This window comes from Phyllobates terribilis, unplaced genomic scaffold (assembly GCF_046119375.1).
Source record: "Phyllobates terribilis strain yellow unplaced genomic scaffold, ASM4611937v1 Scaffold_1__5_contigs__length_1240528914, whole genome shotgun sequence".
In the NCBI taxonomy this organism is placed as follows: Eukaryota; Metazoa; Chordata; class Amphibia; order Anura; family Dendrobatidae; genus Phyllobates; species Phyllobates terribilis.
This window is the reverse complement of record NW_027362761.1, coordinates 45,385,230-45,398,771: the sequence shown is the minus strand read 5'-3', so window position 1 is coordinate 45,398,771 and position 13,542 is coordinate 45,385,230. Positions and strand designations below refer to the sequence as shown.

The 13,542-nt window shown below is 50.1% G+C and overlaps 1 protein-coding gene across 5 annotated transcripts in view; it reads left to right on the top strand.

The window, feature by feature from the left end:
- Positions 1-233: 233 nt before the first annotated feature.
- Positions 234-13,542, top strand: part of ARL9 (ARF like GTPase 9) — a 43,912-nt gene continuing 30,603 nt past the window's right edge. Inside the window, exons 1-2 of one of the 5 annotated variants that reach the window (XM_073661276.1) lie at positions 234-1,061; positions 1,437-1,569. In XM_073661276.1, the coding sequence (XP_073517377.1) occupies positions 343-1,061; positions 1,437-1,569 (852 nt within the window). In that variant the 5' untranslated portion in view covers positions 234-342. Of the gene's footprint in view, positions 1,570-13,542 lie in introns of all 5 variants that reach the window. The other 4 variants (XM_073661258.1, XM_073661267.1, XM_073661249.1 and 1 more) reach the window with 4 other exon arrangements.

The window sequence follows — 13,542 nt, the reverse complement described above, 5'->3', positions numbered from 1 at the left end:
GGGCTCTGCAGCTGCTATCTGACACACACACAGCTCTGCTACATGCCGGCACAGGAGAGGGCTCTGCAGCTGCTATCTCACACACACAGCTCTGCTGCACACGTAGATTTGCTGCCTGCATTTCGGTGAGATCCATGCACCTGACTCAGAATGACGCCGTACACTTCACATGCGCGGATGTGACGTCACAGAACACAGACCAGACACATGGGAACTCCCCATCACGTGACTCGTCACATGGTCATGACATCATTAAAGGTCCTTTTACCAACCCATGATTTGGAGAGTGCATTGTGTCCCGCCTCAGTCGTCTCTGGAATGTAACCCTTTGTATTCTGGAAGATGTCGGTGTTCAGGAGCATGGGCCTGCCTGCAGCTCTGCTGGCTGCTACTGGAGGGGTGGCCCTGGTGACCTGGAGGTACCTGTCTGCGAGGGGGCATAAGAGTGCAGAGAAGGGGGAGGTACAGGAGGGGGAAGAAAGTGTGGAGGTTGTATCATCTCAGAAGGGAGAAATCCCAGACACCTCCAGAACAGGTGACCAGCCTGAGGGAGCAGAGCAAGTGCTCAGAGCAGGTGAAGCCACAGTACAGAAAGTAGAGGACAGAACAGGCTCACAAGGGTGTGACAAGAATGTTCCCCCCGGCACCACACCTGTATGTGAGGAGGAAAGCGCGGGGAAGAAGAGCGCAGCAGCTGCAGTCACCTCTGTGGTACAGAAGGAAAAGAAGATTGAAGTAGCTGCAGTCACCTCTGTGATACAGAAGGAAAAGAAGATTGCAGCAGCTGCAGTCACCTCTGTGATACCGGAGGAGGAGAAGAGCGCAGCAGCTCCAGTCACCTCTGTGATACCAGAGGAAAAGAAGATTGCAGCAGCTGCAGTCACATCTGTGATACCGGAGGAGAAGAAGATCCCAGCAGCTCCAGTCACATCTGTAATACCGGAGGAGAAAAGTGCAATAGCTCCAGTCACATCTGTAATGCAAGATGAAAAGAAGATTGCAGCAGCTGCAGTCACATCTGTAATGCAAGATGAAAAGAAGAGTGCAGCAGCTGCAGTCACCTCTGTAATACCGGAGGAGAAGAGTGCAGCAGCTGCAGTCACATCTGTAATACCGGAGGAGAAGAGTGCTGCAGTCACATCTGTAATACCGGAGGAGAAGAGTGCAGCAGCTCCAGTCACCTCTGTAATGCAAGATGAAAAGAAGATCGCATCAGCTCCAGTCACCTCTGTAATACCGGAGGAGAAGAGTGTAGCAGCTGCAGTCACATCTGTAATACCGGAGGAGAAGAGTGCAGCAGCTCCAGTCACCTCTGTAATACCGGAGGAGAGGAGTGCAGCAGCTCCAGTCACCTCTGTAATGCAAGATGAAAAGAAGATCGCATCAGCTCCAGTCACCTCTGTAATACCGGAGAAGAGTGTAGCAGCTCCAGTCACATCTGTAATGCAAGATGAAAAGAAGAGTGCAGCAGCTCCAGTACAGACCAAAGAGGAGGCACCAAAGTCACTCAAATCACCTGTGGAAAAGGGGTTCACCGGCAGTGTGTCATCTTCTGAAATTAAGCATAAGGTGAGAAGCCTATGGGAGCCAAGATTAGGTATGAACATGGTCTAAGTCTAACTGGATCTTGAAGCTAATGTAAGATGAATATTTTTAAAGGGGTTGGCCCATAAACATCATCTATCACCTATCCACTGGGAAAGTGCTGAATGCTTGATCGCTGGCGTTTCCACCATTGGGACCCCCACCATTTACGGGAAGGGCTTTGATTGACACCCTGCCCTGAAGCATGTGTGTGCAGAGAAGGCTGTCAGTTAAGGTGCAGGGGGAGTGATTACATCACACTATATAGTGAGCGGGGACTATTACTGCTCCTTATCCTGCCCCTATTGGAATTGAGCAGCTGCAGGGAGAATTAAACTTCACTCTCTGCCTGTAGCCGCTGTTCTGGTTACACTGCCAGACAGGATTAAAATGCTATTTGCCTTCAGATTACCATTCTTATCTGCAGGTAGATAGCGTTTTTGTAGTGACAAATCTTCCTTAAAAGGACTATGTCAGCACAGAATGACTGTTCAAACTAAGTCCCGCCACTCAGTGCACTAAGGCGGGACCAAACATTTATACACACCTTCCCATCTGCTTGTTTTTCCTCAGTCTCCACCCCCCATCTTCTTTGATTGACAGCTCTGGCTTCATAGAGCTGGAAAAGGTCAGAGATAGAGGGAAACCAAGCAGGTGGGAAGGTGTATATAAATGACCCCCCCCCCCCCCTCATGGTGCACCGAGCGCCTGTACTTGGTTTAAATAGTCATTCTCTGCTGACAACGTCCCTTTAATAGATCTTGGACCTGATCTGGCTGGTGTATGTACTGTGAAAATCCATGTGAGATTGTCTCTTTAGAAGACCTTTCACCAAATTTTTCATGTTGAACTGGACACACAATGTAAAAGTGGCTGCAGGACAGAATAAAGCGTGTGTCTTCTTTTTTTAATTTCACCTCTCTGAGGCGGAGATATTAGTAATCAGTGTTTAGCCTGTAATGAGTTAATTTTTGTTAGGTCCAATTGGGTGTTACCAGACAGGTTTCTCTGGGGGCGTGTACTTCTTCTCCCTGTAAGATGCTGACCAATCATAAGCAGACGACAGCACTCATAGGAAAGAAGAACACGCCCCTACCATAGGTTTTTCTTCATGTGCAAGACTTGCAATCACAGATGGCCCCGATCTCCTGCTCTAACCTTCTGCGTAGGTCAGTGTGGGGGACGGACGGTGCAGCTGAGTTCAGCTGTGTCACACAACAAACCCTTCTATCAGCTCTCCTGATTACAGAGTGTCAGTAGTCACACTTTGTCTGCTGTGCTGAGACAACTTGTGGTCACTCTGCATTCAGATCATGGCTGTCATCATATCTCACATAGGAGTAATCTGCCTGTTCTCAGCTACTCGTGTGAGACATAATGACCGCTCTCATCGCAGAACGATTACAAGTTCAGCACAACAGACATAATTTTGTTTTTTTAAACTCGTTTTATTTAAAGTTATACAACATAAAAAGGTTACATCTTAGAACAAAAGAGCAAACTGTATTTCTCATTGCTCATAAATGCTGTCCGGCAAAGTTAACTTTTCCCTTAAAGGCAGGGCTGTGGAGTCAAAGTCGGTAGAAAATGGACCGACTCCTAAAATATATAATACATTAGTACCATGCAGGATGTGCTGTAAATGTTTTCATAAGAATTTGGGAAAGTTGTGAAATGTCCTATAAATATCTGTTCTGTTCCTGATGTAAGAATTTAGGCCACGGCCCCACTATCAGTATTTGGTCAGTATTTTTTCTCAGTACTGGGAGCCCAAACCAGGAGTGGGTGATAAATGCAGAATTGGTGCACTTGTTCTCTGATTGTTCCTCACCTGGTTTTGGCTCCTACTTCTGAGAAAGAATACTAATAGTGGGGCTGTGGCCTTAGGCTTTTAGTTGAGATGAATCTGTGCTGCACTTTATGTACACGCTCAGTAGTGAGGCAGGGCTGTGGAGTCAGAGTCAGGGAAATTGAGGAGTCAGAGTGCGAGGTTTCTCTTATCGACTCCACAGCCCTGCTTAAAGGGGTTGTCCGGTCTAAATCGATAAGTCTGGTGTCACGCTTTGTGTCTGCAGACTTATTAATCCCCCGAGCACATGCACTGTGCGCTACGGGGACGAGCTCTGGCCGGGGGTATGTATAACGCATACATACCCTTCAGGCCCAGGTCAGAAACCAGCGATTCGCCATAGCGCACAGTGCCTGCCCTTGGGGGATTCAGAAGTCTGCATTCACACAGAGTGACAGCAGACCTATCGATTTGGACCAGACAACCCCTTTAACATACCATGGGTCTAATATATTAACCAAAACCATAAGACACCCATGTCAGGCACCAAATATCACATACTTTATCATGAGGGAATACTCCTCATCGCCTGGGGACTAATGTACGTCAAAGGGGAATCAAACCAAGGCTTCCATACCTTATCAATTTTTTCAGGACATTGTCTAGTTCTACAGTATATACCACCCTCTGATAGGCAGCTGCAGTATTTACAATATTGACCCAGTGTGAAATTCGTGGGGGTCTCCTATCCATCTCATGGCGATAGCCTTGCGAGACAAAAACAGTGTTTCCTTGAGAAGAGTCCGAGGGTAGTGAGGCCAGGTCTCCTCCTCAAGGATCCCTAATAAACACTCCTTAGGTTTAGTGGTACAAGGGATTGTAGGATCTTGATGAGGATAGCGATGACCTTTGTAACGGGTCTGGGAGGTGGAACCTCTGAGCTACTATACAAAGGGGCAGTCCTTGTAAGGAAGCGGGTGGCTCCCAGGGAAGGCGGGCAGGTAGTCACGGCAAGTGACAGGAACAGTCTCTGGGAAGAAGGGCAGGAGGTCACGGCAAGTAACGGGAACAGTCTCTTGACAGGCGGGTGGTCACGGCAAGTGACAGCAGGGTAAGAGTCTCTAGACAGGCAGGTGGTCACGGCAAGTGACGGCAGAGCCTCCAGGTAGGCTAGCAGGCGTGTAGCAGGTGAGCGGGTAAGAGTCTCCCGGCTGGCTTGCCGGTGGTCATGGCAGGTGACGGCAGAGCCTCCAGGTAGGCTAGCTGGCGTGTAGCAGGTGAGCACTCCCAGGTGAGCGGGTAAGAGTCTCTCGGCTGGCTGGCAGGTGGTCACGGCAGGTAACGGCAGAGCCTCCAGGTAGGCTAGCTGGCAGGTAGCAGGTGAGCGCTCCCAGGTGAGCGGGTAAGAGTCTCTCGGCTGGCTGGCAGGTGGTCACGGCAAGTGATCGCAGAGCCTCCAGATAGACTAGCTGGCAGGTAGCAGGAGAGCGCTCCCAGGTGAGCGGGTAACAGTCTCTCGGCTGGCTGGCAGGTGATATCAGGCAGGAGCTTCCTGATCAGCAGGCGGACTGGTCCATAGACAGACTGGCGGATGCAGGTAGACAGACTGTCGGACCGCAGGAATGCAAGCAGGTAGACAGCGCTGAAAAGCAGACTGGCAACGGGACCTGAGGGCTGAAGCAGAGGTGAAAGGCTTTGCAACAACTTTGCTCGGGCACCTCCATTTTGGAGGAGGTGCCTTATATATGGGAGCTCCACCGGCAATTGGCCGGGGACTCCTTAGGACGGCGCGCGCGGCCCCTTTAAGAGAGAGGGAGCGCGCGCCCTAAGCACAGTGCCCGGGAAGCGGCGAGCGCTGCCAGCAGCGCTGGAAGAGGACGCCGAGGAAGGAGCAGGGAGGTGAGAGGAACGGCGTCTCTGCCTAGCAGGAGGCAGGGACGCCGACGCTACAGTACCCCCCCCTTTAGGCCCCCCCTTTTTTAGGCTGGAGAGAAATTTATCAAGGATGAGCGGGGCATGGATGTTCTCCCGGGGCTCCCACGTTCTCTCCTCAGGACCAAACCCCTTCCAATCCACTAGAAAAAAGGTCTTTCCTCTTACCCTTTTGGTGGCCAGAATGCTCTCTACCTCAAACTCGTCTTCAGCGGAAACCGAAGCAGGAGGCTTACCTGTAGACTTGGAAAAATAGTTAAGTACCACAGGTTTGAGGAGAGATACATGGAAGGAGTTAGGGATCCGCAAGTTGGCCGGGAGTTTCAATTTATAGGCCACCGGGTTGATTTGTTTGATAACTTCCAGTGGGCCGATGAACCGAGGCCCTAACTTGTAGGAAGGAATCTTGAGCCGGACATACTTGGACGAGAGCCAAACTTTATCTCCAGGACGGAATTGGGGCGGATCCAGACGTCTTTTGTCAGCCTGTTTCTTCATCCGCTCGCAGGACTGAAGAAGTGCGGATCTGGTACTCTCCCAAATGGAGGAGAATTCGCTAACAAGAGATTCCCCGGCCAGATTATCCACCGAGGCGGAAACGGGATCCGAGGATGCTGACCGTAGACAATAAAAAACGGGGAATTGGAGGAAGTCTCGCTCTCGTGATTATTATAGGAAAATTCGTCCCACGGTAAAAGATCCACCCAGTCGGAATGGTGGGCATTAACAAAGTGCCGGAGGTAACTGGTTAAAATTTGGTTGATCCGCTCTACTTGACCATTGGACTGTGGGTGATAAGCAGAGGAGAAGTCCAAGGTGACCCCCAGCAGTTTACACATGGCTCTCCAGAAGCGAGAGGTGAACTGAACTCCTCGGTCGGATACGATGTGGAGAGGGAGACCATGAAGACGGAAAATATGATGGATAAAGTCTTTAGCCAATTCAGATGCAGACGGAAGGCCCGGCAGTGGAATGAAGTGAGCCATCTTAGAGAAGCGGTCAGCGACCACCCAAATGACCGTACAACCAGTAGAGACAGGGAGATCCGTTATAAAGTCCATGGCTATATGCTGCCACGGGGCAGCAGGTATGGGAAGAGGCAGAAAGCGGCCGGCTGGCAGATGTCTAGGAACCTTGTTGCGGGCGCAGGACGCACAGGCTGAGACAAAGTCTATTATGTCCTTGTGCAGGGTAGGCCACCAGTAATGCCGGGTAATAAGCAGGAGGGTCTTTTTCTGGCCAGCATGGCCAGCTAGCTTAGACGAATGTCCCCAATGTAGGACTTTCTCACGATCAGGTACTGTTACGAACGTCTTACCGGGTGGAAGACGATTTAGATCCACGGGAGCCACCAGCATTACCTTGGCGGGGTCGATGATGTGCTTAGGCTCCTCCTCTAGATCGGAGAACAAAAAGGATCGGGACAAGGCATCAGCTTTGATATTTTTGTCTGCCGGGCGAAAATGAAGAATGAAATCAAAGCGGGCGAAGAACAAGGACCACCGGGCTTGGCGCGGGTTAAGTCTTTGGGCACTCTGGAGATAAGCCAAGTTTTTGTGATCCGTGTAGATTATTACCGGGTGCAGAGCCCCCTCGAGCAGGTAACACCACTCCTCCAGTGCCAACTTAATGGCTAACAATTCTCGGTCTCCTATAGAATAATTGCGCTCAGATGAGGAGAAGAGTTTGGAGAAGAAGCCGCAGGTTACCAGTCTTCCGGATGACGCCTTTTGGGTGAGCACCGCTCCGGCTCCGGAGGAGGAGGCGTCTACTTCTAAGAAGAATTGTTTGTTGCTGTCCGGACGGTGCAGCACAGGAGCGGAGGAGAAAGCTTGTTTCAAAGACAGGAAGGCCTCCTCTGCCTCGGGCGGCCATTCTTTGGGATTAGCGCCCTTACGGGTGAGCGCAGAGATAGGGGCAGTCCGGGAAGAGAAGTGCGGAATGAAGAGGCGGTAGTAGTTGGCGAAGCCCAGGAACCGCTGGATAGCCTTCAACCCCTCCGGTCGGGGCCACTTCTGGATGGCAGAAAGTTTCTCAGGATCCATTCGTAGACCGGTCTGAGAGATAATGTAGCCCAGAAATGGAAGCGAGGTCTGCTCAAAGAGGCACTTCTCAAATTTAGCGTAGAGGTGGTTTTGCCTGAGCCTGAGCAGGACCTGACGAACGTCCCTCCGGTGTGTGGGGAGATCCGGAGAGAAGACCAAGATGTCGTCCAGGTATACCACCACGCAGGAGTAGAGCAGGTCACGGAAGATGTCATTGACCAACTCTTGAAAGACGGCGGGAGCATTACAGAGACCGAAGGGCATTACGAGGTATTCATAGTGGCCGTCCCGGGTGTTGAATGCCGTCTTCCATTCATCCCCCTGACAGATACGAACCAGGTTATAGGCCCCATGGAGATCCAGCTTGGTGAAGATTCTGGCACCCCTCAGACGGTCAAATAATTCAGGAATGAGCGGAAGGGGGTATTTATTCTTCACCGTGATCTGGTTAAGGCCTCTATAGTCTATGCAGGGACAGAGTGTGCCGTCCTTCTTTTTAACGAAGAAGAAGCCTTCTCCCGCCGGGGAGGTAGATTTCCGGATAAATCCCCGGGCCAGGTTCTCCTCGATTTATTCAGACATGGACCGGGTCTCAGCAGCGGACAAAGGGTAGATACGCCCTCGGGGCGGAGTAGCGCCAGGTACCAAGTCGATAGGGCAATCGTATGGTCTATGAGGAGGTAATGTCTCTGCTTCCTTTTTATTAAAGACATCAGCATAAGACCAATAGGGTACCGGCAGGCTGGGTAGATTGGCGGGGGGAGGAGAAGGACGGGCAGGACAAACGGGAACTAAACAAGTCTTATGGCAGTCCTGTCCCCAGCGAAGGACTTCTCCGGTCTGCCAGTCAAGCACGGGTGCATGTCTCTGGAGCCAAGGTAGGCCAAGCAAAAGGGCATGAGAGAGACCAGGTAGAACATGAAAGAAGATGCTCTCAGAGTGCAGCATTCCCACCTGCAGAGTTATGGGTTCGGTGATAAGTTGTATGGGATGCGGTAAGAGACCCCCGTCCACGGAGGCGACAGATAAGGGTTCGGCCAGAGGTTTGGTGGGAATGCGGTATTTCTCTACCAGGGACTGATAAATAAGATTTCCGGCAGCTCCAGAATCAAGTTGAGCTAGTTCAAAGTAACGGTTCTCCCCACAGATGATAGAGACCGACAGCATCAGAGATGGAGAGGGTTTATTCTTGTCTAGGACGACCTCTCTGAGCGATCCTAGACACAGGCGTTTCCCGACCTCTCCGGGCAGGGACGGATCCGGTGCTCCTTATTGCCACAGTAGAAACAGCTCCCCTCGGCACGGCGTGACTCTTGACGGGTTTTGACCATCTTGGTCTGGTCGACCTGCATAGACTCGGGTGAGTGCGCCTGGGGAGTAACAGAGGAAGTGACGGGATTCTGGAAGGTAGGAGCAAGGCGAGGAAACCTCCTCTCACGGGTGACCTCTTTGGTACGCTCCTGGAACCGGATGTCAATCCGGGTGGCAAGTGTTATTAAATCATCGAGAGTGGTAGGAATGTCCCAACCGGCAAGTTCATCTTTAATCCGGCCGGATAGACCTTCCCAGAAGACGGACACCAGGGCGTCGTTATCCCAGGCAAGCTCAGAAGCAAGGGTACGGAACCGTATGGCATATTGGCCCACGGTGAGACTCCCTTGACTGAGGCACAGCAGAGATGAGGCGGATGAGGTCTTTCGTCCTGGTTCGTCGAAGACTTTCCGGAAGGCCGAGAGAAAGGCTGGCAGGTCGGACACCAGGGGGTCTCCTCTCTCCCATAGAGGATTTAGCCAAGCCAGCGCCTCCCCAGTGAGATGGGACATTATGAAGGCCACTTTGGCTCGGTCGGTGGAAAACTGGTGTGCCAAAAATTCGAAGTGCAGGGTGCACTGGTTAATGAAGCCCCGTGCCTGACCGGGATCTCCACTAAAACGAGGCGGGGCGGAAAGACAGGGACTGGGAAGGGATGCCGTGGTATTGATGGGCAGCGGCGCTGCCGGGGTAGTAGTTGTGCGAGTGGAAGCAGCTCCCAACGAGGCAGTGTGTCCAGGCGGGAGTGAACACTACGCAGGTGGCCCAAGATGGAGTCCTGTTGGGACCTCTGACGGGAAAGTTCATGACATAGGTCCGAGAGCGAGGGAGCTTGGGTGCCACCGGGTTCCATGGCCCGAGCAAACTGTAGCGGGTCTGGGAGGTGGAACCTCTGAGCTACTATACAAAGGGGCAGTCCTTGTAAGGAAGCGGGTGGCTCCCAGGGAAGGCGGGCAGGTAGTCACGGCAAGTGACAGGAACAGTCTCTGGGAAGAAGGGCAGGAGGTCACGGCAAGTAACAGGAACAGTCTCTTGACAGGCAGGTGGACACGGCAAGTGACAGCAGGGTAAGAGTCTCTTGACAGGCAGGTGGTCACGGCAAGTGACGGCAGAGCCTCCAGGTAGGCTAGCAGGCGTGTAGCAGGTGAGCGCTCCCAGGTGAGCGGGTAAGAGTCTCTCGGCTGGCTGGCAGGTGGTCACGGCAGGTAACGGCAGAGCCTCCAGGTAGGCTAGCTGGCAGGTAGCAGGTGAGCTCTCCCAGGTGAGCGGGTAAGAGTCTCTCGGCTGGCTGGCAGGTGGTCACGGCAAGTGATGGCAGAGCCTCCCGGTAGGCTAGCTGGCAGGTAGCAGGAGAGCGCTCCCAGGTGAGCGGGTAAGAGTCTCTCGGCTGGCTGGCAGGTGATATCAGGCAGGAGCTTCCTGATCAGCAGGCGGACTGGTCCATAGACAGACTGGCGGATGCAGGTAGACAGACTGGCGGACCGCAGGAATGCAAGCAGGTAGACAGCGCTGAAAAGCAGACTGGCAACGGGACCTGAGGGCTGAAGCAGAGGTGAAAGGCTTTGCAACAACTTTGCTCGGGCACCTCCATTTTGGAGGAAGTGCCTTATATATGGGAGCTCCACCGGCAATTGGCTGGGGACTCCTTAGGACGGCGCGCGCGGCCCCTTTAAGAGAGAGGGAGCGCGCGCGCGCCCTAAGCACAGTGCCCGGGAAGCGGCGAGCGCTGCCAGCAGCGCGGGAAGAGGACGCCGAGGAAGGAGCAGGTAGGTGAGAGGAACGGCGTCTCTGCCTAGCAGGAGGCAGGGACGCCGACGCTACAACCTTCTTCCAAAAGTCTGCAATAGGGGGACAATACCACATCAGGTGTATAAAATCTGCTGTCCATTCCCCAAACCTATGGCAATCTGCAGTGGTAGATCTACTCATTTTATATAACCTGCTAGGTGTCAGGTAGCATTGATGGACTTTATACTGTATATATTTTTACCAGCTTGTTATTAATTGACGGTGAAACATATTATGGGGAGATCAAGGCCTCTCCAATCCTCCTCTGAAAAGGAGGGTATTACTGTTCTTAATTTGGCCTCAACCAACAAGGGTGATGAGCAGCATCTCCTGCTTAGTAACTGGGTGTATAAAAAGGAGATCAACCCCTTGGGTCCCTTGCACCTTAGAATCTCGATCTCAGGGGTTATGAGGATATAAGAGAATTTCCAATGTCTGGGAACTGGATATTTAGGGCATGTCTTAGTTGCAGATACTTAAAGAAAGTGTGTCTGGGGACTTGATAGAGTTGTTGACATTGATCAAAGGAAACAAGAACACCCTGGATATATACCTGTGCCAGTGTCTTGACCCCTAAGTTCGACCAAAACTGCATCGTAGGAATGGAGCAATTCCAGAAGAGCACTATTATTCCATAAGGGGGACTCGGCTACTGTGTCCTTGAATTGGAAAATCTGTTTGGTGGCTTTCACAAATCTGTGAAATGGCAAGAAGGAGCGTGAGTATTGCTCTGGTGCCTCCAAGACCCCCGTAGAATCTGAAGACTCAGTGCGCAAGGTGGTCTTGATAATTAGGCAAATGATTATCTTCTATCCAGAGTTGTAGAAAGTGAAGTTGGCCAGCTAAGTAGTATAAGAAAAAGTCAGGGAGTGCCACCCCTGCGTCATCCCTGGGTGTCTGAAGAGTGGTCACTTTCAGTTTGTATTGGTTTGAGCCCCATATGAAGGATGCTAAATGGGAGTTGATCATGGAAAGGCTGTTTGTGAGACTATGAAGCTTGAATTTTCCAGAACATATAGGAATTTAGGGAGGACTATCATTTTAATGACATTGATTCTCCTAGAGGGAGGGCTTCCCATATTCTAGTTTTCTCCCACATGTATGACAAAAGAGGGGATATATTTAAATCACAAAGTTGCGTGTGATTTATTGCTATATGTACACGCAGATATTTAAAGCGGGATACAGAATTCATCTCCTACTTTCCATCCCATGGATTTCTGCCAGTTTATTTTTAGGCCGGAGAGCCGGCCAAATTCATCAATCAGATCCATTACCAAAGGCAGAGTAACTCTTGGACTAGCCATAAACAGTATTAAATCATCCGCACATAATACCAAGCGATCCTAACGGGGCCCACTTTAATTCCGTGATACTTTGCAGTCTGACGTATCCTGACAGATGGTGGTTCCATTGCAATGGCAAACAAAAGGGGGTACAGAGGGCACCCCTATCTGGTCCCTCTCCCAAAGGGAATCAATGAGGACACAAAACCATTAATCAGGACCTTGGCTTTCGGAGATTGATACAAGACTGCTATCCAACAGGCATAAGTTTGATAGTGATACATCTCTGGACATATAGTATGGGGAGAGGCTGTACTGCAGAGGTGACAGTGCTGTAAGAGGAGTAGAGCTGATAGAAGGGTTTGTAATGTAACACAGCTAAACTCAGCTGTGCTGCCTCCACTTTCCTACTCTGAGTTATGCAGGAGGTTAAACTGGTATCTTTACATCTCGCTCACTGAGAAACCTGCTGGTAGGGGCGTGTTTGTCTTTTTTTTTTAATGTTGCTGCCTGCTTATGATTGGTCAGCATCATACAGGGAGAAGAAGTACACATCTCCAGTGAAAACTGTCTGATCATTTTCCTTAAGTCCAAGTGGATGTTAACTCATTAGAGGCCAAATACTTTGATTGCTAATATCCACACAAGAGAGCCAAAATTAACAAAACAAATGTTTTATTCCGCTCTGCAGCCACTATTACATCCTGTGTCCAGTTCAATATGAAAAAAAAATGATGAAATGTCATCTTTAAAAGGAATTTTATTAGTCCAGCTGTAGAGCTAAATGGATCATGAGTCCAAGTGTCTTCAGTCTCCTCCCTCCTGACTGACAGTTGCAGCTTGCATTCAGCAGCAGGAGGGAAACTGAGGAGCTGTCAATCAGGCTAGGTGGGCAGAGTTGGAGAAAAAACTCTCATAAGGGATTATACAGGCATTCTGACATTAATTCTCAAAGTAAGTCCACCAGCCTCATGAAGTCTAAGAGATCTGTTTAATAATGTGTGCAGTTTCTATTGTGAAATCTGGTGACCGATCTGCTTTAATTTGATCCCTTCATAAGATTAGTGAAGTGATGATTGGGATTGAATCTAGTTTCCCTCGTTTTATTTCTCCATAGGAGGGAAGAACAGTACACATATGCATGCACACCTTTAGCCAAGGCTACATCCATCCTTCTATCTATTCTATCCATCTTTTCATCTCCCACTAATCTTTTCTTATTAATAATTTCACCATTCATGCTTTTCCGTCTGTTTTTCTTCTGCTAACATGATGCCCAGTATATATCAAGGTACGTATAGGTGTGCTTGCTTTTAGGTCAGAGCTGGATTAGATTTAACTGCATTAGCCAAATCTTATTAATGGCAGCTCGAATTGAGCTTGTCACCACATTTGCATCCTACCTCTTGTTCCCACTTGTCATTGTTTTAAGGACGAAAGCGAGTCATTTGGTCATGAAGGAATGGAGAGAAGAAGGGTAAAGGTTTGCTTCTTAGTATTAATGGTTCTCCTTACATTATGGAGGGCTCCTCCACTGCATTCTTGTACTTACAGTATGTATGCACACCTTGGGTTAGACTCCCTTTATGGAGTAGACCACTGACAAACTTCTGGCAATGCTATTTCCTCCTATAGCCCTAAAAGGTTAACATTGAATTGATTCCACTGCTTATGGCGGCATAACTGATTTGTATTTCCCTTTATCTTCATGGTAGTTTTTATGGTGCAGTTATGTAAAAGTCACAGTATACAAACTAATCCTCTACCTGTTATGAAGACATTATGAAGATACAATAGGAAAAAATGC